This window comes from Elephas maximus, chromosome 19 (assembly GCF_024166365.1).
Source record: "Elephas maximus indicus isolate mEleMax1 chromosome 19, mEleMax1 primary haplotype, whole genome shotgun sequence".
Lineage (NCBI taxonomy): Eukaryota > Metazoa > Chordata > Mammalia > Proboscidea > Elephantidae > Elephas > Elephas maximus.
This window is the reverse complement of record NC_064837.1, coordinates 23,357,292-23,384,792: the sequence shown is the minus strand read 5'-3', so window position 1 is coordinate 23,384,792 and position 27,501 is coordinate 23,357,292. Positions and strand designations below refer to the sequence as shown.

The 27,501-nt window shown below is 54.8% G+C and overlaps 1 protein-coding gene across 1 annotated transcript; it reads left to right on the top strand.

The window, feature by feature from the left end:
- Positions 1-492: 492 nt before the first annotated feature.
- FOXN1 (forkhead box N1) lies at positions 493-27,501 on the top strand. The gene is made up of 9 exons (XM_049859537.1): positions 493-497; positions 13,482-13,633; positions 14,060-14,527; positions 17,027-17,137; positions 18,785-18,915; positions 20,147-20,243; positions 24,161-24,368; positions 24,594-25,085; positions 26,717-27,501. The coding sequence occupies exons 2-9, from the start codon at positions 13,511-13,513 to the stop codon at positions 27,034-27,036; spliced, it is 1,950 nt and encodes a 649-aa protein (XP_049715494.1). The 5' UTR covers positions 493-497; positions 13,482-13,510; the 3' UTR covers positions 27,037-27,501.

The following is a 27,501-nucleotide window of genomic DNA, read 5'->3' as shown; positions in this document are numbered from 1 at the left end:
ATGCCGGCTGGCAGGGACAGGGGGCCTGGGCTGGCCCAGGAGGAGGGAGGGGCTGGGGGGCCGGGGCGTGGTTGGGGCGGGCACAGGAGCCGGTACCTGTCAAACGAGAGCCAAGGAGCAAACTAGCTTCTTAGTCACCTTTTTCTTCTCCCCATTTTGGCAGCAGCCCCTCAGGGCAAGGGGAAGCTGATATCATAATTATTGGCTCACCGGGCAGCTGCCTCCCCTCACCTGATGTCAGCACAGACCCAGGACGGCCAAGCTGACGGACTGACAGACGGACGGAGCTCCTGGCCCCCCAGCCCTGGGCCCCCACGCCGACCTGCTTCACTGAGCAGGTAAGAGGAGACCCGGCCCAAGTCAGCCGTGGAGGCCAGCTGGGCCGGGCCAGGGCATGGGGAGGGGGCTTGCCTTTTTAACGGGCCTCTGGACTGGCTGGGAGCACCTGAGTGCTCCCCATCTTCTCACTGCAGCCCAAGGGAGACTCGGGAAGCAGGGTGAGTGCCTGGAGGCCAAGGGGTCCCCCTCCTCCATGCTCTTCTAATTACTGTTCCAGGTTGTCTAACTTCAATCCTTCTTGCTGTAGCATGAGTTTTCCTTCTGGTGTTTGTTCATTGGATTGTGTGTGTGCGTCTCTGTGTGTTGGAGGCAGTGTGCTTACCCATCCTGTGCTGGGAGAAAATGAGAACTCAGAAGTGCTAGAACTGGAAAACTAGGGCTGAAAGACAGGGAGGCAGATTCCCAACTGAGTGGCTCTTCCGGGAGGAGTGGGGAGAGCCCAGCTCTGAGAGCTGAGTCTCTGTGGTGCCAAGGGTGTGTGTGGACCAAGGAATCGCTCAACATCTCTGGGCAGCCTGGGCCTGGGTCTGCATGCCTGGAGCCTGTGGGGAGGCCTGGGTTGCAGGAAGGAGATGGTGCATCTGGTGGAGAAGCAGACAGGTGGCAAACAGGTGTCAGGACCAGTGGCTGATGCTGAGCTCCAGGCAGAATCCTTGGAGGTCTGGGAACCTCTCTGCTTCAAGACTCCTGAGGCAAGGAGGCCTGGTGAGCAGACTTGAGACAGGCTGGGAGCCCTCAGACCCTTGGGGCCTAGAATTGAGGTTTGGGGGCTAAAGGCCCTTAAGGATATGGCTAGGGCATCAGAGGGCCCCCTCTGGCTCCCATGGCTCCTCCCCACCCCCTACCTGATCAGATAAGATTCTGGCATTCCCCTTGAAGTCCCCCAGGCCCTCCCTAAATGTCCCAAGAAGCATGGCGGATTAAGAAGAGACTCTAACAAGTGGGCGTGTTTGCCTCTTCTCTCTGCACCTAAGATGTGGGGGGATGTGTTTGTTTGTGCATTGTGGAAAGGCTTAGCTGGTCAGAGGGAAAGGGCTGGGTGGAGAGGGCTCATCCTCTTGAGAAGTCATCTTGTCCATCCTTCTGCCTGCGTACTGGTCATTTCCCACGCCTGACGGGCCAGCCCACGCTACCTCTCCTAGTCCTCCAAGGAGGAAACTTGATTAGTTAGTTCCCTCACAGTCATGAAGTCTTCCCTAGAGACTGACTGAGGTCTCTACTGCTGTAGGGTCCAGCTCTGCTTGTTCCACAGTCCCTTTGGGCTGTTTGGAGGGTGAGGTGAGGAGGGTGGCACTGCTTGCTAGTCCTGTCCCCACTGGGCTCAGACCCTTTGACCATCTTGGTGATTCTCTGACCCACACGATCTAGGCAGTGTAAAGTCATCCCCATCTGATGAGGGGGGAGCAGCACCTCCTGTTCTGACCCCTCTTTGGTGGTGCTGCATGGGGCCCAGGGTGGGCCAGGCAGGGACAGAGCTGGGTTGGGTCCTGGGGAGGGCAAAGGGGGAGGCGGCTGCCCCAGGCTCAGGATCCTCCTGGGCAAAGGTGTCATGGGGAGAGGCTCATGTCCTCCCAGCTCCCCGCCCGACCCCACCCGCACTGCCTCTGTCGAGCTCAGCTCCAGCTCCAGGGCCTGCCGAGGCACGCTGCCCCCCCAGGCCCGGCGCCTCACTCACCTCCCAGAGCCAGGAACCTGTTCTCCCGGGAATGCCAGGGAGTTCTCAGAGGACTTTATTTCCCAGGGGGCCGGGGAGCCCCAGAATTCTCAGTGGGCCCTGGGACCAGGAGAAAAGCATTAAGGAATTTTGGGCCCCTCCTTGCTCCCCACCTTTGGCTTATCTACACATGGCCTATCATTATTCATCCTGAGATGGGAGAAGGCTCAAGAAAGCTAAAGATAAGGGGGGAAAGCCCACTGGTGACACATGGCCCCTGGAAATTTTCATGTCTCATCCTTGCCCTCAAGGGTAACCTCCCTTTAGCCCCCATGAAGAGGCCCATCTGTCCTCTAAGAAGGCAACACAGCAACCCTTCCCTTGGGCTTTCCATCCTTCCCAGCCTGGATGTCTAATATCCCTCCTTCCACCTTGAGTTGACCCTGGTTCTCATGGACCAGCAGAACCCCCTACCCGCAGCCAGGAGCCACGCACCTTGCCAGAGACTGTTATTCAGTCACATTGAAATTTCCTGGGGGCATGTGTGCAGGAAGGGGCAGAGAGAAGGCCCCTGTCTGCTGCCGCCTTAGTCTCTCCAGCTCCATACTGTAATGAGGAGGCTGTTGTGAGTCACTTCTACTTTGCCCTCCCCCTCCCCCGCCCCCAATTCTCCTGTAACTGAGGGACGGACAGGACAGAAGTCCTGCAAATAGGCCCTCCGCTTGCCTTCTGAGTCTCAGCACGCCATCCCTGCTGAGGCCTGCAGGGTGGAGGTCAGCAAGCCGAGGTTGACTTCTGCAGCAGAAGGAGGGGTTGACATTAGACTTCAGAAAGGCTTTCAGTGTTTTAAAGTGAGTTTGATTGGACTATGTGGCCCAGGAGGTAGTTTCCTGAGTGGAGAGTCAGCCATTGATCTGGGATGGGTGGGGTTGGGCTGGCAGCATGCCCAGAAGCCGGAGAGTGACAAGATGACCTCTGGGAGAGTGCATCTCAGAAGCCTCAAGCAAATGGTCCCTGATTTTGTTCTTTCCAATTTATCCACTCCAATCCCCTGCCCCTTCCTCCATCTTTATGCCCTTCTCCAACCTCAACCCCAGCCCTGCCCCCAACTCTTCCACCCCATCCATATCTCCTTTTGAATCCCAACCCTGTGCCCATTCCCATTCCAATCCCAGCCCAGCCCCCTTCCTATCCATCTCCCCATCCCCAATTCCAGATCCAGCTCTACAGCCTCATCCCCTCTTCCTCCCTACCTTCCCTCCACAACCCCACCTTCATCCTCATTTCTAACCCCATCTTTCCATCCCACACCATCCGCCTTGCCCTAGGATGGATCTCCCCACAAGTCAGAGTCCAACACCCTGCCAGGCCCTGGTTTGTTCTCCTTTTTCTCCGAGTGTTCAGGAAGAGCCTGGAGCCATGTCACTGGGAAAGAACCGATTGATTGGGGTCATCCCTGGAGAAGCCTCAGCTTCCTGTTCCTCTCTGGGCATTAAAGTCTGGATGCTGGCCAAACAGTAAAAACGAGCTCAGGTGCAACAAGACAAGTTTAGGTCTGTTGTCCAGATGGACTTTTCTACGTTGCAGGCGTGTGTCAGGTGAACAGGAGATGGAAAGACATGCTCAGAGGGCACCAAAGGGAGGCTGTGGCAGCCTTCATCAGAGGGGCTAGGAGCTTACTCAGTCAGATGGGCATGGCCAGGCCTCAGGCAGAGAGATGGACAGAAGCTGAAACAGAAAGGTCTGCCAGGCTGTTTAGGAATGACTGCAGTCATGAGCATCCCGGGTCTCTACCCCGCCTGTGGCTCTTGCTTAGTCAGCTCAGATTAATGGGGCCAGGGAGAGAGTTAGCTGAATCGTGATCTCTCAGGGAACTTGACTTGAGAGCCAGCCGTGAGTCATGGTGAAAAGGGAACCCAGGCTCTCACAACTCTCTGGAAGCCCCAGGGGATGGGCATCCCTCAAGATACCCCAGGATGCAACAGAGAGCCCAGTGGGAATCTGACCTTCTACCCCATGCTCACTGGGAGGATGCATGGCCGGTCAGCTTCAAGCCCTGCCCTCAAGCACCCTCCAGGGACCTTCAGGGCTCCCCCAGTCTGAAACTGCTGCTTCTGACAAACTACAGCCAGCCTGGGCACCAACCCATGTGCGTGTGCACGCGAGCACACACACACACACACACACACCCAGAATGGGGCGTGTCGGGAACCGGATTGCCTGGAGACAGTTGGAGTTCCCACCTACACTTGTAAATTCCACAGCCATGTCCCAGACTGCATCAGCCCATCAGTCTCCAAAGGCATAGGATGAGTGCGAGGGCACACAAAAACACACACATTCACCACCATGATCAGAAAACCCAATTTTCAGACTCTGCACTTAACAGTCCCCGCCGCCCCCCCGCCCCCGCCCCCAGAGTCCAGTGACCAAAGCAGTGTTTGCTTTTCCATGGTGTCCCCAGCTCCCTCTGGGAGGCAGTTCTTGGAGCACATGTTGGGCCTCACAGAATGTGTGGCTTTGGAAAGGTGAATCAGCCTCTCTGGGCTTGCCCATGGGCATGTCCAATCTGCTTGAGAGAGGAAGGGCTTTGGAGAGTTCTTTGGGATGACAGTGGTCAAGTGGGAAAGATAGGGGCTGGAGCCAAGGAATTAAATGGACTCAGGGAAACACCGCCAGAACCTCCATTTCCCACATCACTCCTCAATGGGGCAAGGGGATGATTAGGAACGCAGGTGCCTACACAGCAGGGAACAATCCCCCCTACTGATGGGGCCGCAGTTTTCCCATCTGTAAAACAGAGGGGGCTTGGATAGGAGGGCCTCAGAGTGCTCTTCCCACTCTAAGATTTGGTAACTCCAAGCAGATAACCTGCTGGCTACCTCCTCTGTGTGTGAAACACACACACATACACACACAGCATGGGGGGAGAGGGGTGCACCAGTATGTATTCGTCTTATACTAGGTCTGTATTATTAGTAGTGGCAGCAGAATTAATATCCCTAATAACAGACTGGGAATAATGAGCAAGCCTTCTGATAATGATATGTACAGAGCCCTGAGAGGCCCCTGACCAGAGGGATGGTGGGATCTTGGTCCATCTAATACCCCCACTAAGGTAGCAAAGAGGGGGCCACTAGGTGGATGTGAGTGCTCTTGACCACCCCCATGGGGAAGCCTCCTGGGAATGGAAACTGTTTGGAAAGGAAAAGATCTCAACCCCCAACCCTCTCCTGAAATTCCACTGCCCTGGGATCCCAGGGGAGGAGGCAGGGGCACCAGACAAGATGGCGCCGGTTTCTCTGCCTCAGAGCCTTTGACATCCTGGTTCTCACTCAGTCCTTAGGACAGTCAGGTGAGGTGTGCAGGGCACGGATGAGGGTTCCCCCTTATATGAAGAAGGAAATGAGGCTCATTCCTGTGACTAGCCTACGCCCGTGGCAGAGCTGGGAGAGGACACTTCTGGAGTCCTTGGTCAGGAGTACTCCCTGTGAGGGAAAAAGGGGGCTTTGCAGGGCAGTAGTGGGGGGAAGGCACCAGGGTCGGTGAAGGCTTCCAGAGACAGGAATGCCAGGCCAGCGGAAGAGTTTTAATCACCTCTGTTGGCTTCACAATTCAAACCTTTAGCTGCCAATCAACTCCGCCAATCAACTCCGCCGTGGGTTACCAAGGGCAGCCCACAGGGGGCTCGGGGCCAGACCCCCAGCCTCTGCTTGAGTGACTTCATTGTGGGGGCGGGGCTTCTGGACCACTGGGTCCCAGAGCTAATAGTTGCTCAGGGCAAGCACCTTCGCCCCAACCCCCAGAGCATTCCTCCACCCCAGTTCAGCCAGTGTGACTGGAGGAAGGCTGTTTCAAGGAAAGATGAAGGCTACATTTCTGTGAAAAATCCACCTGTCCCTTCCATCACTCCCCCACCTCATCATCCACTCTGGCCCCTTTCACACAGCTGAGCACAGTGAGGATTAGAGGGGACTTTCTTCTCTGCAAATCAGTGTCTAGAGATTCAGACCACTGCTTTCTGCATGCTGCACTCTGGGAGGATTAAGAGAAGATGTTCCCTGGAACTAGCCCTCCATCCAGGCTCTCGATCGTTCTAGGTCACCTTGTCCACCCCCAAGTCCCCTGCTAAGCCTGTTTACACCATCAGACTCAGTCATGCCTTTAAAACCCCCCGGGGAGGGGGGAGGGGGGGAGGTACCTTCTCCCAAAACTGTCTACCCAGGGTCGCATTTTCTTGGAATTGAGAACTTTATAAACCCTCTGTGACCCCATTAACTTTGATGGACAAGTTGACCTTGCTTCTGGGAGCTGGGTCTGGGGCAGGCTCACATCCTCAGAGCCTGAACTCCAGGGTAGGCAGGAGAGAGGAAAAGGTAGAACAAGAATGACATCCAGAAGTTAGAGCAAAAGATCCCCACAGCTAGGAGTGCATCGGGGGAAGGGGGGGTCCCTGGAAAGGGACGTCTACGGAGTAGCAAGAGCCAGCAGAGCCTATGTCTCAGACTAAGGTGGCCATGGCAGAGGAGAGAGGGGTCCCTGGTAGGTGTCTCAGAAGTGGATGGATGGGAGCTTGAGGGGTAGCATTTCTTCTTTCCTTGAAACCAAGGAACCTTCCTTGCCATCTACCAAATAAGGATCCATCCATCTTCACTGCTGTCCATTTGTCTGTCTTCCCACCTGTCCAACTATCCATCTGTCCAACTTTCCATTCATCCATTTGTTCATCTGTTCATCCACTAATCTGTCTATTCTATCTGTTCATATATACATCCATCCCTTCATCTATCCTATCCTTCCATCCAGCCAGCCATCTGGAGAGGTCAGGCCCTAATTGGCCTCCCCAGGGCTGCTGGGAAGGGCTTGTGGTCCTGTGGCATTCATGGGGCATGTGACCTGCCTACCTGGCCTGGGGAGGCAGTCTCGCCCCAGCCCTCAGGCAGGGGGCTGGTCCAGGCATGTGGGAGTATTTATACCTCCATGGAAGCTCCTGGGGAAGCTTCTGGACTGAATGACTCCTCGAAGCCGTGATGGTGGCCATGGCCCAGAGCCCAATGTGAGTGCTTGGAATGGACTCCTTTGGGGTCAAGGCTGGGTGACAGGGATTGGGGCGAGGTTAGAGAGATGGGAAACTGCTCAAAGTTAGCCAGGGATGCCGGAGTGGAAGGGATGCTGGGCAAAGGGGAGTGAGGGAACAAGAAGTTGTTGGAGTCAGACATCTGCAGCAAGGCTGGGACTCACCCTGGAGGTGGGATGTGTCCTTTGTCCTTATCTAGCTTGTAGTTGGTCCCTTGGCGAATGGCAAGAAGGATAAGACAAGATTACAAGAGAGTTAAGGTTAGATACATGGAAGAACTTCCGTATCAGCCACAGGCAGATAAGGTGACTCAAGTGCTTTCTCAGGATGGGCATACTGAGTGATGCTCTGGGACCAGCTTAATTCCAGAGGCAGAAGAATGCCTGAAGTGGCTTTAGGAAAGGCCTGATTTGGGGGACGGGCATGACTGAGCTGCAGGTGTCAGTGCCTCTCACGGGGAGGATATGGTTCCCCTTCATCTTTGTTCTTCTTCCCCACTGCCACCCTCTGCCCCTTCCATCCCTACCTGCTTGGCAAAGCACTTTAATCAGAACTCCAGGCAGGGGAAATTGAACCATTTCTGAAATAGCTTCACTGAGGCAGGCCAAGAACAAGAGGGGCCAGAATTTTGGCCTCAGAACCCCCAAACTTGATGGGAAGAAGGGAGCTAAGAAACCCGCTTCTTGGCACCCCCAGACTCCCAGTATCCTGGTGTGGCTAAGTCTCAGGGAAGGCCCTCAGGCCCTTCCTTGCCACCACCCCCCACTAAGTAATTACGGAGCTGCTCCAGGGGACCCCTCCCAGCAGCCAGGTGGGGCGGAACCCTGGGTGGGGCCACAGGGGAGCACTGGGCAAGGGCCCCACCCCTCATAAAACATGCTGCTGCAGCCAGCAACAGAAACCATTAAGGCGGAACTGAGCTGTCTCCACCTCACTCTTAAAGGGGGGTAGGAGGGAGCATGGAGAGCTGGTAAGGGCCCTTAGTGCCCCATGCCTGCCTGTCCTCTGTGACTCAGCTGCCCACAGGGGACACAGGGACAAACCATCCCAAGGAAACCTCCAACCTTGCCCACTACCCACCACTCTGGCTTCCAGATATAAGCAGGGAGGCCAAGGTGTTTCCAAAGTGGGACCGTGTGGCATAATGGTTAAGCACACTGACTTTGAAACCTGGATCTGAATTCTGGGGAGCATAATTTACTAGCTGAGTGAACATGGGCAAGTTGAGCCAACCTCTCTGAGTCTCAGTTTCCTCATCCATAAAATGGGGCTGATAATACAGCACCTCCCATCTGAGACATAATAACTCACGCAGCTATTCCTGGCCTTCTTGGGGATTCCCCTAGGGGGACCCTCCTGAAGGTAGATCGACAGGGAGGGCTGAGCTGACAGCTCCAGGTACCATATACACCTCCACAGGGCCAGCCTCAGCATCTTTACATGCAAATGGTCCTCTCGCTTCATCTTACTTAACAGGGAACTGAGGTTCAGACAGTTCCAGACTTGCCCAAGATGCCGCAGCCAGCAAACAGGGTGACCCCTGCATCCATCCCTGAACAGCCCCTTCTGCCTGAGTCCTGACAGGCTGGGACTCTGAGATGCAGATAGACGTGGATGTAGGGGAGAGCACAGGGCCCAGCTATTTGTGATAAGGGCCCAAAGCAGGGATTCACTGATGACCATTTTTGATAATTTTTGTCATGCTTTCTGGGGAACTTCTTACCCACCATCCTTCCTGCTCCGGTCAGAGAGGGGTGGTCATTGCTTTCTTCTCCCTGCTCCAGGGCAGAGCAAGTCTACTCCTCTCTCCTTACCCCTACCCCCCAACTCCTCAGGACCATGGAAGGAGGAGAAGAGGCCAAAGGTTAGAGTTCAGAGGGTAAACAGAATGCCCCAGATACCCATGGTCTTCAGCTAAATGTTCTTCCTGGGTTACTCCTCTGGAGTGTGTGTGTTAGGGGTTCAGTTGGGTATCTCGAGGCCTGAGAATCAGGAGATGTGGTTTCCAGTTTTAGCTGTGTAGCCCTGGACATTTCACTTCCTCTCTCTGGGCTTTAATTTGCTCCCCTGAAAAATGAGGTTAATGACCTTATCCCTGCCAGCAGTGTGCTGGTGTCATCAACCAGCTCCCAACGACAACGACAACAAAAGGGTGTAGTTTGTAGTATTTGCTAATTTTCATGGATATGGATAAATGCTGTCCCAGTGGCTGATTTGGGCCTATTTCACCGGACATGGAGTTGGGCAAGATGGGCACAACTGGCTCTTGCAAGCCCATACCAGCTGGCTCTGGCGCACCACTACTGCCTGCTACCCTCAGGGGCAGAGGGAAGATGAAATGAGATAATGGCTAGGAAAGTACTTTGTAAACTGCAAAGTGCTTGGTAGATGTGGAGTGTCCTATGGTCAAGGGGGCCCCAGGGCACAGTCCGCCATTGACACCCTGCCCAAGAAGGCAGCAGGTTGTGGGTTGTGGGAGACCACATTAAAGTGGCAGAGTCGTGAGAGCCATCTAAGGTAGCTCCTGGAATCTGAGAAGGGAGGAGAGAGCTGACAGCACCTCTTGTATTAGTTGACTGGATCTATATTTGCCTGCCCAGTCCCATCATGCTCCCTGAAACTGAAGGATAAAGGTTAGACTTCAGTGGAAGATTCCTTCCCCATATAGATGCGAGGCTCAGGACACTGAAGCCATCAGAGAGGCCTCCCGAGAGATCCAAACCAACAGAGTCACCCCCTTCTTCCTACTCCAGTCCCTGGGAGTTTCTACAGGCCCTGGCTTTCCCACAGGTGGATGGCTGAAATGACCTCTGAGGCTAGACAGTCAAGAAGAGGGGGATTTAGTGTCTGCTAAAGGGGGAGGATAATGTCAGAGAGAAGGAGGTGGGAAGAAGGAAAGGGGAGTCCCCTCTGTTCTACCCACCCCCATAGCTCATGCCTTAAATTAATGCTGTCCCACTGCTAATTATTAATAATAGCTATCATTTACTGAGCATGTACTGTGTGTTAAGCTATTTACAAGCAATATTTCGTCTAATCCTCCAGAGAGGTATGTATTATTAGCCCTATTTTACAGACGAGGACACTGAGGCCCAGGAAAGGAAGTGAAGCAATTTGCCCAACCAAAGTCTCACGGCCACGGGATTCAGAACTTCTGAACTAGATCATCCAACTTCAGGAGCCCTGGTGGCTACTCTGGGGAGGGGGTCAAGGTCCAAAGCACCTTGTCCGTCTCCCACAGTGAGCCCTTCCCTGTACTGGACAGGTGTCCCTCATATACACCTCTCAGAGCCTCTGGGGCTGGAGGGCCCTTTTGAAGGCATTTAGTAGAGAACCACCTCGTTCCTGGTTCCTGGGCTATGTGGTCTTAGGCAAATCACCTGACCTCCCTGGGCCTCCTTTCCTCCTTTGTAAAACAGAGCTTCAGCTGAGGGAACCGAGGGGTTGCCATGACCCTGAATCAGGTCATCACTTAGAAAACCTGCCCACAGGAAACTCTGGACTGGAAACGGCTAAGAGAATTCTGTACCATCAATGAAAATTAAAGGGCAAGCCCTCTGGACTTCGCATAGCCTTTATAAATCCCTCCCTTTGTGGTTTGTAAACTTGTTTGTGGGGGCTTAGAGGAAGTGGGGTTTGGCCAAGCCAGGGTATAAATGCCATGACTGTGAACTGAATCCCTCGGTTAAGGCCTCTGACCTGCAGGAACTCAGGCAGGGCTACAGATAAGGTCCTGGGAAACAGGGCCTGGTGCAAGGATGGGGTGAGGCAGATGCTGTGGGGGTTCTGGAAAGGCCAGACCCTCAGGAGGGCGTGTGGGCCAGAGCCCTGGCTCAGGAACACTTCCTTAGGTCCACACCTTCAGAAGGAGGAGCAGAGCTGAGATCTGAGCCCCCTGAACCCCACTGAGTGGAGGCCAGGCAGGCAGGGCAGAGGTAGCAAGGGCAGCTGCCACCTCAGATGGGGTCATCAGTCAGTCTTCCCAGGACTCCCAGGCCTGAAGCACCAAGACCATCAGGGAACCTATAGGGTCTGGGGCTAGAGAACCTTGGGCCCAGCTTCATTTGGCCGATTGAGGCCAGATATATGACATGTCCTTGAGCATTTTCTATGTGCTGGGCACTTTATACACATCGTCTCATTCAATCCTCATGACAACCCTGGGAGGTGGGTCCACAAGCCCCATTTTTTATCAGATGAGGAAAGGGAGACACAGAGAGCTAGAGGTTGTCCAAAGTCACAGAGCCAGGAAGTAACACAGCTGGGATTCAAACTCAGGTCTGCCCAACTCCAAAACTCTTGCTCTTCACCACCGTGCTTTCCCACCTCCAGGGAGGGAGCTACTGTTTCCCCACCATACAAAGCCCACTATCTGGGGGGAGGAAGGAGCCCCGCCTGTCCTCAGCCTTGCAGCTGGAGGAGCTGGAGAACAGCTTGGGAAGGCGCCAAGCCCTGCAACACCTCCCGGGGAAGCAGCCCTGGGCCAGTGAGGTGTGACAGGCAGGCCCACTGTCCCGGAGGAGCTGTCCAGGGAGCTGGGAGCCAGGCCTGGCCTTCATGCGGAGCCAGAGATGGGCTGCCCCGCACTCTGGGGCCCCAGGCCTGCTCCATCTCGGTGTCCAGTTACGGCCAGCTTGGCGCTTCCCTGGTCACGCCACATTTAGCATTGCCGAGTGAGCAGGCGCCGGGACATCGAGAAGGGGCGATGAGGACTCTTGGAGGGGAGGGAGAGCCTCCGCATCATTCCCCACCAGGACCCCAGCTACCATCCCCCTCTGCCACTCATCTCCTGTGGGACTTGGGGCAAGATCTCTTCCTTCCTTGCCCTCATGACCCCCTCTGCCAAATGAAGGAGATGGCGTAGTTAACAAAGATGTACCCATCCCGGGTTGAGCGCTGAGGAGCCGAAGCCATCCCCCCACATACACACACAGCTCCTGGGACAGCACAGCTTCCCTGCTCTGGCTCAAGGGGGTCTTGTGTAGGAGGCATAAATATAAACCTCATGCTTTTTTGCTGCCTGGTCACCCAGCTTCTCCCACTCCCACCCTCACCCCTAGCAAATGAAGAAACCGTAAGAGGAGTGTCAAGGATTCGCTGTGTGATGGGGGCAAATCATTTACACAATGGCCAGCCAGAGCAGACCCTCAGCAAATAGAAGCTTTTATTAGAAACAACATGGGCAAAAGGAGTGAATTCAAGAGGAGCTGCCCTTTGCAGTTGGTAGAGAAGGCAGAGAGCTGGGGATAATAATAACCAAACCAAAACCTATTGTGGTCGAGTCAATTCTGACTCATAATGGCCCTATAGGACAGAGTAAAACCGCCCCATAGGGCTTCCAAGGAGCGGCTGGTGGATTTGAACTGCTAACCTTTTCCTTAGCAGCCAAGCTCTTAACCACTGTGCCACCAGGGATAATAATAAGCATACGAATGATGGTATTAATGACAGCTGACTATACTATGTACTAAATACTTTCTATGCATGATTTCATCTAATACTCACAGCTCTATGAGGCAGGTGCTATCATTCTGCTTGTGATGATGCTGAAGCTCAGAGAGCTCACTAAGGAAGGGACCGAGCCTGGCTTTGAGCCCTGAGTCCTCTTAACCACTCCTCTGTGCTGAGGACAGGGATCCCCTATAATCCTAGAAGATCTGAGCAGAAAGGACCCTCAGACATCATCTAGTCCAAGCACCTAGCTTTTCAAATGGGGAAACTGAGACTGTGGCAGCAGCCTGCGCAGGTCATAGGTAAGCGCTGGAGCTTGGAGGGCATAGGTGAAAACAGCACATGCTGGACATTGCGCAGTGAGCCGGGGGCATACCCAGTGCTGGCTGGGTCATGGTGCCACCAGGTAACCCAGGACCCTTAAGGCACCGGTTGCACACTGTGGTCATGCTGCTGCGATAAGACCCCAAAGATGCCACGTCAAGCCCAGCCTCCACTGAGGGCTGAGTCCCTTGCAGCCCAGCCCCCACTGCAAGCCTGAGTCCGACTTGTCCCCCAGCTTCTCCCCACCCTTACTGAAGGGAGGCTGCCTGCCTGAATCACATGGCCTACCCCCTCCCTGTGGAGACAAGGAGTCTAAGCCCCAGGAGTCCAAGGCAGGGTCTTCTTCAGGCACAGACAAGCCCTCCCTCTTCCTAGGGCAGCTATCTTGCTCCCTTGGTTCTCTCCTCACCCATCTATCTCCTCTCTCTCTCTCTCTCTCTCTCTCTGCCTTTCTTGCTCTGCATCTCTTGTTGTTTGTCTATTTCCTTCTGTTTCTCTCATTTTTGTCTGTCTGCTTCTCTCTCTGTCTCTCTCTGATGATGGGCTGGAGGCAGGGCCCAGCCCAGGGATGGGGTGGGAGTGCAGGTGGACCTGGGGTTGATCACCCCTGGATGCTGGTCCTCCCTCTCATCACAGCTGGCTTTCTTCAAGGCCAGGACTGGGTGATGGTGTCGCTGCTCCCGCCTCAGTCTGACGTCACGCTGCCAGGCCCCACCAGACTGGAGGCCGAGCCCCAAGGGGACCTCATGCAGGCACCAGGCCTCCCAGGCTCCCCTGCTTCACAGAGTGTAAGTATCTTGCACCTAGTCCTGGGTTAAGCCACGGCCCGAGGGCTGCACAGGCAGCAGGTGTACAAATCACCCCCTATCCCCTGGAACTCCAGGGTCTGTCTTGTCTCTTCCACTAGGAAGCAAGTAATCAGTGACCCCATGATCCAGAATTGTTCAGATCCAGACTTCTGCCTACCTCTCCAGTCTGGGGCTTTCCCAGGGCAGGGCTGGGTGGAGCCCCATCAGACTTGGGGCTCCCCAGGCTTAGGGGCAGGGTGCCCTCATCAGATTGGGGCTTCCAAGGGTAGGATGTGTCTCCTCCATCATTTGGGGAATCCCTAGAGCCACCCACAGACCCCTTCACCCCAGCACAACGTAGGGTCCAAGCAGATCTGCAGGCCTACCAACCTCTGCTCACAAGCTCTCTACCCTCTGTCCACCCAGAAGCACGCCGGTTTCAGCTGCTCATCCTTTGTGCCTGATGGCCCTGCAGAGAGGGCACCCTCATTGCCCCCACGCAGCCCCAGCGTCGCGTCACCAGGCCCCGAGCAAGTGCAGGGCCACTGCCCAGCCGGCCCCAGCCTGGGTGCCTTCCAGCTCTCATCCTCAGACAAGTACCCCAGTGGCTTCAGCTTTGAAGAGGGTCCAGGAGGCAGCCCCGGACGCTTCCTCAAGGGCAGCCATGTGCCTTTCCACCCTTACAAACGGCATTTCCATGAGGACGTCTTCCCTGAGGCCCAGACTGCCCTGGCCCTCGATGGACACTCCTTTAAGACCCCGGGGCCACTGGAGACCTTCGAGGAGATCCCCGTGGATGTGGGGGATGCTGAGGGTTTCCTACCTGGCTTCTCAACAGAGGCCTGGTGCAATGGGCTTCCTTACCCCAGCCAGGAGCAAGGCCCCCAAGTCCTGGTGAGTAATAGTGGCCGGTCGGCATCCCACCTACCCCCTTTCCTGGCAACCTAGGAAAAGACCAAATTCCTCGCCTTCTCTTTCCAGGCCTTTCCACTTAGGATCAGTGTGAGCCAGGGAAGCGGCAAGCTCAGAGAGTTAGGGCCTCTCGGCTTCGTGCTAGGCCTCCAGGTCAGCTGGGCGGGGGGAATGCTGACCTGGCCCGGCATGGAGGGGGTAAAATGGGGGAGGCAGGTCAGGCTAAGAAAGCTGGCAGCTTCCCAGAGGCTCCTGAGTCAGAATTCCAGTGTGTGACTTCTGTTTGTTTAAGTGTCAAGAATCCCCAGCCAGACCAGCACACCCATATACAATTGTGAAAAGAAAAACACATTCCAGAGGCCAAAACAGAGGGTTTAGGGAGAAGCCACAGAGCACAGTTTTCCCTCTCCAGCAACAGCATACAGAGTTGAGAGGACTAGGTCTTCCTGAGGGGTTCTTCCCAGCTACCTTCTTTGGCCAGAGTGGGATCTGAGCATACATTCACAGAAATATCTTGAAGGCACCTTGGAAGGTCAGCATGTCCTTCCACAGCCATACCCACAAGCTGTGCACCCTTAGGTAAGTACTTAATCTCTCTGAGCCTTATCTAAAAATTAAGGTGAACAGTATTTGCATTATAGGGTTGTTGAAGATGAAAGCTAAACGAAGCTTTGCTCTTTGCTCCCCAGCTCTGGTTTTGAGGTCCTGCAGGTGGTGAGCCTTGACTGGGTTCAGCCTAGGCTATGCCTACTTCAATGCTCACCAGCCTTCCTCACCTCTTGCTCCCAAACAGGCCCCCATTCCAGCCCCAAGCAACCCCCCTAAAAGCCTATTTCCCAGGCTTGAAAGATAGAGAAAGGGGTTTGGACACCTACTGAATGTGGCCAAGACAGGACCTTGTTCTGGTTCTGGGGCCCTTTGATGGCTTCTCCTCAGGCCCCTTGAACATGACAGCAGCCCACAGTGAGTACCATAGTCTCAGCTACTGTCCCCCAAATGTCCACTTAATGCCAGCCCACGCTCACTCTGCAAGGTGCTTTCTTTTGAGTGTCTGTTTAATCCTCACACCAACTCTCTAAAGAGTTCCCACTATCCCCATTTTGCAGATGAGGAAACTGAGGCTCACAGAGGGCAAGTAACTTGGCCAAGGTGTCCTCTAGCCTGTAAGAGGTGAGGCTGAGATTTGAACTCAAGCTCTTACCCTTCACAGCGGAGAAGAGCTCAGGCCCAGAGACATACCAGCTGGTCGACTGGCTGGGTGACCTCAGGCACATCACTTCCCCTCTTTGGGCTCAGCCCCATCATCTGTCAAATGAGGGGTTTGAACACAAGTGCTCTTGGCCCTTCCAGGCCTAAGATTCTGTGATTACAGCAATCTCTGCATCAACCACTCCAGGGCAGAAAGAGGTCCCCACTGATTTAACCCTCTGGGCCCAGATGCTGGTGCCCAAAGCCCCTGGTAGCCCCAGGCAAAGTGGTCCTCCTCCTCCAGATCTGGCTCATCAACCAGGACCCAGCTGCTCACCCCTCCTGGCCCTACGTAAGACAGAGCTCTGTCCTAGGTCCAGGGGGACCCACAGTCCCATGGGAATCCAGGGTCTGGCCACCACCAGCTGCAGGCTGCCTGTGCCTAAGGCAAAAAAAATAAATAAACAACCAAGCCCATTGCCATTGACTCGATTCTGACTCATAGCGACCCTATAGGACAGAGAACTGTCCTATACAGTTTCCAAGGAGCACCTGGTGGATTTGAGCTGCTGACCTTTTCATTAGCAGCCTTAACACTTAACCACTATGCCACCAGGGTTTCCTGCCTAAGACAAAATAGTGTGATAGAGGCCACACAGACCTGCAACTGGGTAAACTCCTTGCAAGAAGGAGTGAAAGCTCTGAGTTGGGGACGGCCAGGAGGTAGAATGAAGAGGACTGGATGGCCCCATTCAGAAAGCCTGGCTGGAGCTGCCCTGGGCTTTGCAGAGAAGGAAGTAACAGAGGCCTGGGGGCCACAGCTGGACAAACCTGTCTGGCCACCTCCCATAGTTCATCCTCCTCCTCCATCCTCACCCACTCTGTAGCTCCTCAGTGGGAATTCTGGAGCTGTGGCCTATTCTGGGTGTCTGGCAAGCCTGCTCTGAGGGACTTTGGGCTGTGAACTAGCAGGCCCTGAGTGAGGCTTGGTAAGCTGAGGTCAGGCACTAGACCCTTGTGCCAGCCTAGAAGATCTCCAGTCCTACCGCAGTTTGAGGGTGACCATTGACAAGCTTCCCCCACTTCTCTAGATAGCCTCAGCCAGGCCCAGCTCCACCACTAACTTGCTGTTGCCCTTAGAAAAATATCTGCCCCTCACTGTTCTTTTCTCCAGGAATAAGCTTCATAGAGGAAGGGGTAGAGGCTGCTTTTGTGCAAAACAAAGATTCAGGACACGGGAAAGAGAGGAGAAAAATAAAACACAATCTGGTCATCTGCTTTCTCTTCCAGCAGGGGTCGGAGGTCAAGGTCAAGCCCCCAGCTCTGGAGAGTGGTCCTGGGATGTACTGCTACCAGCCCCCCTTGCAGCACATGTACTGCCCCTCCCAGCCCCCCTTCCACCAGGTAGGTCTAGGGCAGGTGGGCAGGCTTCCCTGGGGCCTCAGGATATTATCCTGAGGGCTCTCCAGTGTGTGAGTGTGTATGTGAGTGTGTATGCACTGGATGGCAGGTAAGGGCACCAGGGACCTGAACCCCATGCTGAGCCACTTGGGGTATGGAGAGGGGGCAGAGGGGGTAAGAGAGCAGTGGTTAATCAGGAGGGAAACAATTGCCCTTCTGTCAGAGCGGATGGGCCTGAGAGGTATCAGACAAGACAGCCAAGCTGAGACTGGGGCAGGGACCAAGACTTGAACCAAAAAGAGAGGGAGGAGGAGAGTCGCCACAGACAGACGGGGCAGAGAGAAAAGGAGTATATAGCACAACCCACCATGGCAAGCCAGGCAGGGAACAATGGGCTCCCGTCTCAGGCTGCCACCATCTTGTTATGTGACCTCGGTCCCTCATTTTCCTTTAGCCTACAGGAAGTGGGCACCAGGTGTGGGGTTAGGGGCCCCTCCGACCTGGACTGCTCCAAGTCTCCACCAGCTTCTGCCCTTTGCCACTTCCCCACCCCACTGCCCAGTCTCAGCTCCTCCCAGATGTTCAGGATGCCAAGTAATTGCCCCACACTGGCATAGGATGGATGTTTTTAAAAAGAGAAAGAAAAGAGACCCAGAGCAGCCAGGGAGCTCCCAGGAGTCACCGGGCAAGATGGAGCAAGTGGTTGCCCATCACCCGGCTCCATCCACCTGCAGCCTCGCACTGAGACAGGCCCTGCCTGTGGAGCGAGTTCTACTCCCAGCTCCTTGGCATTGGTCCTGATCTTGGCAAAGCCAGGGAGACAGGCAGGGGTTGGGGGGAGGGGACAGACTGCCTACTTTGTGGGAGAAAGAAAGAGATGAAGGGAATTAGAGGGAACACATGAGGGTACACCCTCACTGTCTGGAGGGGAATGACCGAAGCCATCCTGAGGCTCAGGGTCTGACCCAGGATAAAGGGTCAGCTTACCCCCAGGGTCAGAGCCACAGCAGGGCTAAGGGGCCACCAGACCTTAAATGGCCTCTCCATGTCCCTGCCCTGCTATGATGCCCTCTGCGTTCTACACCCCCTCCCCAAATAAGATGGCCGCACCCAGGGCTTTATGGACCTGGAGAGAGGGTGACTCAGGCACTAAGTGCCTCTTGGGTGACCTGGAAAAAGCATTTCAGCCTGGAGCAGCTGGGGGAGTCAGAGTCTTCTACCCCCCTTCCATAAAACACCATCCCTGACACCACAGCCACTCCCTTTGCCATAAAACCACCTCCTACCCCCACCTGCCCACCACCATGACTGGCCCTTTTAAAAAGCCACTGAAACTCGTAAAGGGTGGCAATGCCCAGCCAGACTCTTGTCCCATCACCACAGCCACCAAAGTATATAAAAGGGCCCGAGAGGAAGGAGATGGAGAAAGGGAGCTTTGAGACATCTGAGATCCTGAATTCAAGATCTCTTGTGAGTCTCCTCAGAGGTCCTCAGATGTCCACATGCTTGGTTCTGCCATTGAGGGAGGGAGGTGGAGCCCATGAGCAGAGAGAGCAGAATCTAGCCTTAGCTCCCTCTCTGGAAGTAAATGAATGGGGAGAGGTGAGCAAGAGTCACCTTGGAAACCACTCTGCCCTTTGACCTCTACAGTACTCACCAGGTGGTGGCAGCTACACTGTACCCTACCTGGGCTCCTCGCATTACCCATACCAGCGGATTGCACCCCAGGCCAGCACTGATGGGCACCAGCCTCTCTTCCCAAAACCCATCTACTCCTACAGGTACCTTTCTCTGCACTCTTGGGGTAGAAAGGGAAGGGTGGGGGAGCCCCTGGGGAAACTGAGGCATGGAACCCTCAGGGTAAAACAGTACTGGCAGGGGGTGGATGGCTTCCTGAGAGTGCTGGAGAGAAGATTCCTACACGGGCAGGGGGGTATACTACATCACCTCTGACCTCTCTTTTAACCCTGAGGAGCCATGTCGATGCAGTGCCCTGGGGTGAGCATGTCCCCTTCCCCTCCTCCCCAAATACAGAGAGAAGCCAAACCCCCAAAGCTCTACAGGAAGTAAATGAAGGATGAAGTCTCAGTTATTCACCATGCGGCAGATCTGATGGAACTGCTTTGTGGCTGTGGTTTTTAAGGCCAGGCCAGCAGTACCCATCCCATCTGGGAGACCCTTCCATCTATCCTTTCATTCATCCAACTAACAATGACACTCGACCTACTGTGTACCAGGCCCTATGTAGGGTCAGGTCATCAGCCAGTGTGAGCTGAGGGGAAGGAAAAAGAACATAAACATCTGCCAGGAGCACAGAGAAATGGTTCATGGAAGATAGCATGATGTGCAAAAAGGCACACATGCAGTCCTTGGAGTCCAGAAGAACTGGGTTCAAGTCCAGGCCCTGGAATTTACTAGCTGTGAAACCTTAGACAAGTTACTTAAGGCTCTGTTGATTCATCTATACATACAGGGACAGAAGTTCAGGACTGTGGAAAGGATTAAGTGAGAGACCATAGGTACCGTGCCTGGCACATTGTAGGGGCTCAAGAAACCTGAGTTCCCTCCCTTACTATCCCACTCCCATGCAGTTGACTGAGGACTGATTGGGGTAATGGCAGCTTCCGAGCAATGAGTGCCTTCTCTGTGCTAGGCATCGTCCTTAATCTTTACAACTCTGAGATAGCTATTACTTTCTTCACTTCAAAACTGACGAAACAGGCGCAGAGAGGTTAAGACACTCGCCCAAAGTCACACAGCTGGTGAGTGGCTAAGCCAGGATTGCAACCCAGGTCTCTCATATTCCACAAGACCCTCATGTATCTCCATCCCTGACTTCAGTGGCCATTGAAGCATACTTTCTCATCTCCTCTCCTTTCAACTTCATGGAGCCTCTCACCTATTAATCCTGAAGGAGGTTATTCCTCTACCATTACTCCAGTCATGGGGGCTATGGGTGGGCTCAGAGCCTGGCCAGAGGTTCGGAATCTCAGAGGCTTTCTCTGCCTTCAGCATCCTCATCTTCATGGCCCTTAAGAACAGTAAAACTGGGAGCCTTCCTGTCAGCGAGATCTACAACTTCATGACGGAACACTTTCCTTACTTCAAGGTGAGCCCATGACTGCCCCCCACCACCACTCTCAAGTCCTGGGTAAGACAGGCCTCTCTGGAGCCCGAGGATGCAGCCCTGAGGTGGGAGAAGCATTAAAATGAAAGCTAAGAGGGGGTTTGCCTCCCCATGGGTTTCCTCTTGTTCTCTTCAGAAGGACCAACTTCCTGAAGAAGGGGCTCTGTGTGGGGAGCAGAGAGAGCTCAAGGCGCTCACCCAGGGTTATGCAGTAGGCTGGAGTCAGACCTTCCCCAGGTCTAACAGGCAGTGTCAGCCCTGACAGGCTTCAGGGAGTATCTACCTACCTCAAGTGAGGAGAGGAAGTTGGGACGAAATGAGAGGCTATCCCCGCCCCCGTCCCCAGGATACTTCGGGGCCGGAGGAATTTGGGTGGGAGCTGGCCAGCCAAGGTGACATGGGATGCTGGGACCACAGAGCCCATTGCCTTCCAAGGTGAGATTAGGATCTGCCTCTGTGGGCAGCGGGCTCAGCAGCACTTCTGCCAGAAAGTAGGGTGTGGGCTTCATAGTCTTGGAGTGCCCCAAGGAACTAGCTGGTTTACCTGCCCCTCCCTGTCAGGGGCAGGATCTAGCTCCTGTCATCCCCAGAGAGGATTTCTAGGGGATAAGCCCAACTCCCTCCATAGAAGCAGGACAGGTGCCCTTCTGCCCAGATGCATAAACACACCAGAGAAGGCCATCCATTTGCCCAAGATCACACAGTAGCTGGGATCAGTTGCTGAGTTGAGATATTTAGCTTCACAAATCACCCACATCCCCTCCCTCCCTATCCCTCACACAATGCACCCCTTCTAGCACAGACCCCTTCTTCTGGAGAAGGGGGGAGACCAGAGCTTTGTGTGAGGAGTACATTCTCTAGGAAGGACAAGTTCATCTGCTACCCAGGCAGAGGGTGGAAGCTGAGGTCAAGGTAATCCAGAACTCAGCTCCACCTGCCAGTGGGTGAGTCTCACTCCCTCCATCCACCCAATTGTCCTGCCTGGGGATAATTTGAGGCTAAGATTCAAACAAGTTTGGTCTTGCTGAGCTGCCATCCACTGGGGAGGGGGCAAAATGGCCAGGGTGGTCTGGCCAGAATGGAAAAGTATGGTGATTCACCAGCGATTTGGGAAGAGAGGGGAGGAAGGAGGGAAGGAGAGTTGTCTCTGATACTTGAGAAGCATCAGAGCCCATCTCCAGGGCTGCCCCCCACACCCTAGCAGGCCAGGGGCAGAATGAGCCTAACACCCAAGGCTTTTGGAGGGCCCTCTAGGGCTTCAAGGGACTGGGCCAGGGAGGGAAGTGAGGGCCCTGCCCTATTCCTCTCAGCCTCCCCTCCCTGCCAACTCCCTGCCTGGCCCCCAGCCCCTCCCTGCATCTCATCTTCCTGGCTTAATTATTTTTCCTGGGAGCTGTGTAATCCCTGTTTTATGGGGCTGAAGAGCGAAGAGGTCTAACAGCTTTTTTTTTTTTTTTGGTTCTAGTTGTTGTTCTTAGCCAGTTGCATCACTCCCTCACTCCCAGGTTTACATTTGACTTCAGAGAGAAAGCATCTGTGAAGATGGGACAGGGACCAGATGGCAAGGCAGGCCCTGTGGGGTGAATTTGGCAGGGACTTTAACTGGGGGACAGAGCTGGAGTCTGGACTCTGTCACTGCCTTTTTGTGTGATATAGGGCTAGGCTTTCTTCTCTGGGCCTCAGTTTCCCAATCCGTAAAATGGTTGGGTTGGAGCAGTTGAGGGGAACACAAGATTCTTTCCAACTCTGATAGTTCTCTGGCCCACTTAAGGAATTAATTCCACCATCCCCTGCCCCCACCATCCCCACTCCCCATTTGAAGGTCATTTTTCTGGGCAAGGACAGAGTGGACCCTGAGGTGGGCAGCACTCATGCCCAAGGTAGCTGAGGTGAGTGACTTGTAGCCCCATGAATCAAGGATGTGGGACTGGCTGGGGTGGGGGCTGCCTTGGCATCTCAAAGTCACAGGTTTATGGGGCCATAAAAGGGCCCAGTGCCCATTAATTCTGCCCATGGGGCGACACATCCTTGACTTCTTGTGGGGACTGTCCTGGGAGTTGAAGGCGAATCCCCAGCCGGCTGGTCTGGTGGCTTGAGAATCCTCCCTCATGACCCAGGAAGCCTTGGGGGTCATCTCAACCAGACCGCTGCCCTGGGCCAGTTGCCCCCCACCCCCCAGGAAGGCTCCAGCAGCTCCTGCCAGCAACTTGCAGTACACTGACATCAGTGCCTGGTTCTGCTGGGCGTGACTCGGATCGGCTCTTCCCTGGGGCAAGTGAGCTGGTGAGGAGGGAGTGGCCGCCCCTCATTAAGCAGCAATTTCAGGCTGGAAAGGAGAGGGATAAGGGGATAAGGGCGGAGGGGCCCCATTGGCCAAGGGAGTCTTCTGCCACAGTCAGCCCCTGCTGGATCAGGGCTGCCACAGAGCCTGGAAGAGACCCAGAGGTGGTGGGCAGAAGGGGTGCCCACTGGCACCCCTGCCACCGCCTGTCACCCATTGAGTCAGCCTAATGGTTTTTACAGCCCTCCCTGGGCACAATTACTGCACTGGTGGCATGACTCCTAATGGGTGTTTATTCTGTTGGCACGAGCACCCCCAGCCGGAGGGCTGGCCTCCCCATTAGGGCACGCCACCCAGGGCACACTCAAGCAAACACTCCCGCCCACACACTCATACGCTCATTGGTACTCACACATCCCCAGAGAGACTTTTTCCCACACACTCATCCTCAGAGACACACACGCGTCCCCACAGTCTGTCCCCACAGTCTGTCCCCACACTCCAAGGAAGTCACAGACCCAGACCCAGACCCAGGAGTCTGATCACTCCAGGGAGACACACTTAGGGGATATGCCCAGTCTCTCTCTCTCTGTCTCTTTCTTAAACCAAAACCCAGTCTCTTAGTTTGCTAGTGCGCTATACAGAAATACAAGTGGGTGGCTCTAGCAAACGGAAATTTATTTTCTCAGTTTAGGAGGCTAGAAGTCTGAATTCAGAGCACCGGCTCTAGGGGAAGTCTCTCTCTGTCCGCTCTGAGGGAAAATCCTTTTCTCTTTCAGCTTCTCTTCCTTGGTTCCTTGGTGATCTCCACGTCCACGTGGCGTCAGTCTGTCCCCATTTGTGCTTCCTTGCTTCTCTGCCTAATCTGCTCCTTTTCTATCTCAAAAGTGATTGGCTTAAAACACACCCTACGCTGATAATAGCCTCATCGACATAACAAAGAAAATCCTATTCCCAAATGATATCACATCCACAGATATGGGGTTAGAATTTGAAGCACATATTTTGGGGGTACACAATTCAATTCATAACACCCATACACTCGCACACACACCCATGTGCAATTACATAGTCACAGGTGCACACACCCAAACACTCCCCAGCCTCACCCATCTTTCTTTTCTCCCAGGTTTACCCCTAAATGGGATGAGGCAGACCCAGGAGAGGAGTGTTGCATAGTCTCCCCTAACTCCCTCTCCACAGCTGGCACAGGAGAACTCAGAGTAGTGAGTTCCCTGTCCACAGAGGAGTCCAAGCACAGGACTGAAGACCCAGTGGGGAGGGTCCCAACTTCAGATGAGGAATGAGCCAGGAAGTCTCTGTAGCCCCTGCCAGCCCTGCCTTTATGAATCGCCTTGGCAATCCTCTGCAGGTTTAGGGGGCCAGGGATGATGGTAGGATGAAGGCAGATTTTAGATGAAAACTTGTGGCCAAGGTTCCTGTTCACTCTTTTTCCACCACTTAAATGTGCAGAGCGTGGGCTTGAGAAGAGAGGCCGACCCCAGAGTGGGTGGCAGTTCTATGCCCAGAGGGCAAAAGAGTTTTCAGGAGCCCAGGCCCCAGGGTGGCTCTGGCCACCTGAACCTGGCCTGAATTCTTGCATGCTCTGCTCTGGCAGACGGCGCCTGATGGCTGGAAGAATTCTGTTCGCCACAACCTGTCCCTGAACAAGTGCTTCGAGAAGGTGGAGAACAAATCGGGAAGTTCCTCTCGAAAGGGCTGCCTGTGGGCCCTCAATCCAGCCAAGATTGATAAGATGCAGGAGGAGCTGCAGAAGTGGAAGAGGAAAGACCCCATTGCTGTGCGCAAAAGCATGGCCAAGCCAGGTGGGAGGACCAGCGTGCAGAGAGGACTAAGAGGGGAGCATTGAGAGGAAAGGCTGGGCAGGGAGAATTGATGAGTAAGGGAAGGGCTGGCTCCAGCCACTGACTGGGTTCCAAGGCTGGGGGTGAGGGAGATTCTGGGGGAAAGGGAGGTCTCAAGACCCTGGCATTGGGGGAGCGCTCAGCCATCAAGGCTCATGGTATTCCTTCTCTCTCGGGCCTTTTCAGAAGAGCTGGACAGCCTCATTGGAGACAAGAGGGAGAAGCTGGGCTCCCCGCTGCTGGGCTGCCCACCCCCTGGGCTGGCAGGCTCAGGCCCTATCCGGCCCCTGGCACCCCCAGCTGGGCTCTCCCAGCCACTGCACCCACTGCACCCCACGGCAGGCCCTATTCCTGGCAAGAACCCCCTGCAGAACCTATTCGGGGGACACGTACCCTCCTGCTACGGGCAGACATACTCACACCTCTCAACGGGCCTGGCCCCTCCAGGGCCCCCGCAGCCTTTGTTCCCGCAGCCAGATGGGCACCTTGAGCTGCGGGCCCAGCCAGGCACCCCCCAGGACTCACCTCTGCCTGCCCACACCCCACCCAGCCATAGTGCCAAGCTGCTGGCTGAGCCTTCCCCCGCCAGGACCGTGCATGACACCCTGCTGCCAGATGGAGACCTTGGCACTGACCTGGATGCCATCAACCCCTCTCTCACCGACTTTGACTTCCAGGGTGAGCTGGGGATGGGAAAGAGGAGGTGGGACAGGACTGGAGAGGTGCACCTGGCCACGTGGCCTATCCTCTCCTGGTCTTCAGGCAGCCAGGTTTCTGGTCAACTGAAGCAGAGAAGGCCTAAGCTGGCAGGGTGTGTCAAGCTCCCTGCCATCCAGAGAATGGGACAAAGAAGAATGCCCTTGCCATTTCCCTCTACCTGGTGTCTGTGAACGTGTTCCAACTATTACCATCGTCAAATCACTCTCAACTCTGGATAGGCTGGAAAGGGTCTGACGTTCTATTTCATACTTAGTTGTGAGTGACTGATAGTCTGACATTACTAGAATCATTTGCATTTTCCCAGAGTCCATCTTTTAATCTAAAAATAGGAGAGAGACCCTTCCTGTGGTGGAATAGAAGGCCTCAGAGCTGGGCAGGTTGGGTAGAGATTTGGGGGTAGGAGTCCAGGGACAGGTTTTATCCATTATACTCCATCTTACCTGCTCCATCTCTGCATAGGGCAAAGCCCACCTATTCCCATCTAAACTCCAGCGCACTCCCAGGCCCTGGTGTATAAGAGGCTAGAGGGCCAATCCAGGCCTCAGACCCTCTGTGTGCCCTGGGGTGGGTAATATCCACAAGCAGGTGAAGGCAGCCTACCCTCTGAGGGTTCCCAGTCTAATGAGAAGACTGCCCAGGTCTTGGGAAGCTATTGTTGGAAAAGTGCAGCTGGACCCTTGCCTTTCCCCAGTCCAGAGAGGAGGGCAGGGCTCAAGCAGCTCCAGAAGAAGCTATGGACATGTGGGATGGAATAACATATACTTGAGCCCCTACTAAATAGCAGGCACCATGCCAGTCCTTTTACATGTGCCCTCATCAGGACCGATAAGACAGGAGGGATTCTTAAACCCATTTCACAGACAAGTAACTTACTCAAGGTTGAGTAACTTACTCAAGATCATGTAGTTAGAATGGGGGAGAAGTTGGATTTGAACCTAGGCAGCTGGAGTCCAAGCAAGGGTTTAGCCAGGCTTCTTCCTCCAGACCCTGCAGCCCCAATACCCCGGGCAGGAACCTCAGGCCCTGGTCTTCATGCAGGTCTCACAGCACAGAGAGGGGGATCAAGTGTCCACACTGCTTGCTCCCCAGAGTCAGGTGTGCTTCCAGCTCTGCTCCCATCCCCTGGACCCTGCAGTGGAGGAAGCCCAGGCAACCATGCCCAACCTACCTCATTGGGCCCATCAATGTATCGTGGGAAGATACTTGCTCTGGGCTGCAGATCCACCTTGCTTGGAAGCCTGGGCAGGAGCCAGGATGAAGAGTTCCCAGGGCTCCCTCCCTAAGCTAACCCCAGAGTGTACAGCATTTGCATCAACCTGTCCAGTAGGCAGCTCTCAAATCCTTGACCCTCCTCCCGAGTTCATGGCTTTCAGACCCTACTACATAGAAAGAGGAACCTGAGGTTCAGAGAGCTTCGGCAACTGCCTGAGGTCACACAGCTAGTTCCAGGGTCTGTGCCCCAGTCAATATTACCCCAGTCCTGCTCTCTGCAGCACACGAGAGCCACTGGGGGCGGGGGAATGCATACAGGGCTCCTTTAGTGCTTCCTGGTGACATCTGTTTCTCTCCTTCCCTCCTCCTCCAACCAGGAAATCTGTGGGAACAGCTGAAGGATGACAGCTTGGCCCTGGACCCCCTGGTACTGGTGACCTCGTCCCCGACATCATCTTCCATACCACCACCCCCGCCACCACCCCATTGCTTCCCCTCTGGGCCCTGCCTGGCAGAGACAGGCAGTGGAGCGGGTGAGCTGGCACCAGCAGACAGCGGGGATTCTGGGGCACTGGGTGACCTGCACCTCACCACCCTCTACTCGGCCTTCATGGAGCTGGAGCCCACGCCCCCCACAGCCCCTGCTGGCTCCTCTGTGTACCTCAGCCCCAGCTCCAAGCCCATGGCCCTGGCATGAGCTGTGCCTGGCATTAGCTCCAGCCTTTGCCTGGCCCAGAAGTCCCAGCTGGCCGCCCACATTGGGCTCACCCGAAAGGTCAAGGAAGGAAAACACTACCTATCCCTTATGCCACTAAGCCAACTTGTTTTTTTAGCTGGCAGCAGGGGGTGAAGAGGACACCACCCCAGGATGCTGTCCCTCACACATTTCTGCCACCTGGTGGGCCAGCTCCTCACTCAGAGCCCCTGAAGAGCAAGTTTTGGAGCAGGAAGAAAACACTCATCCTAGCTCACCGACATCCACACTTGAACCCACATGCACACACAGAATTAGGCAGACACACACCCATCCACACGCCTTATAGCCCAGAGGAGTTAACTCTACATCACAGAGAGCCTGGCTTCATTTCTGGGGCAGCTGAGAGCTGAGGGTTTTGGTTACCAAAAGCGCAGAGCCCCCATGCCAGGTCAAAGACCACCCCAG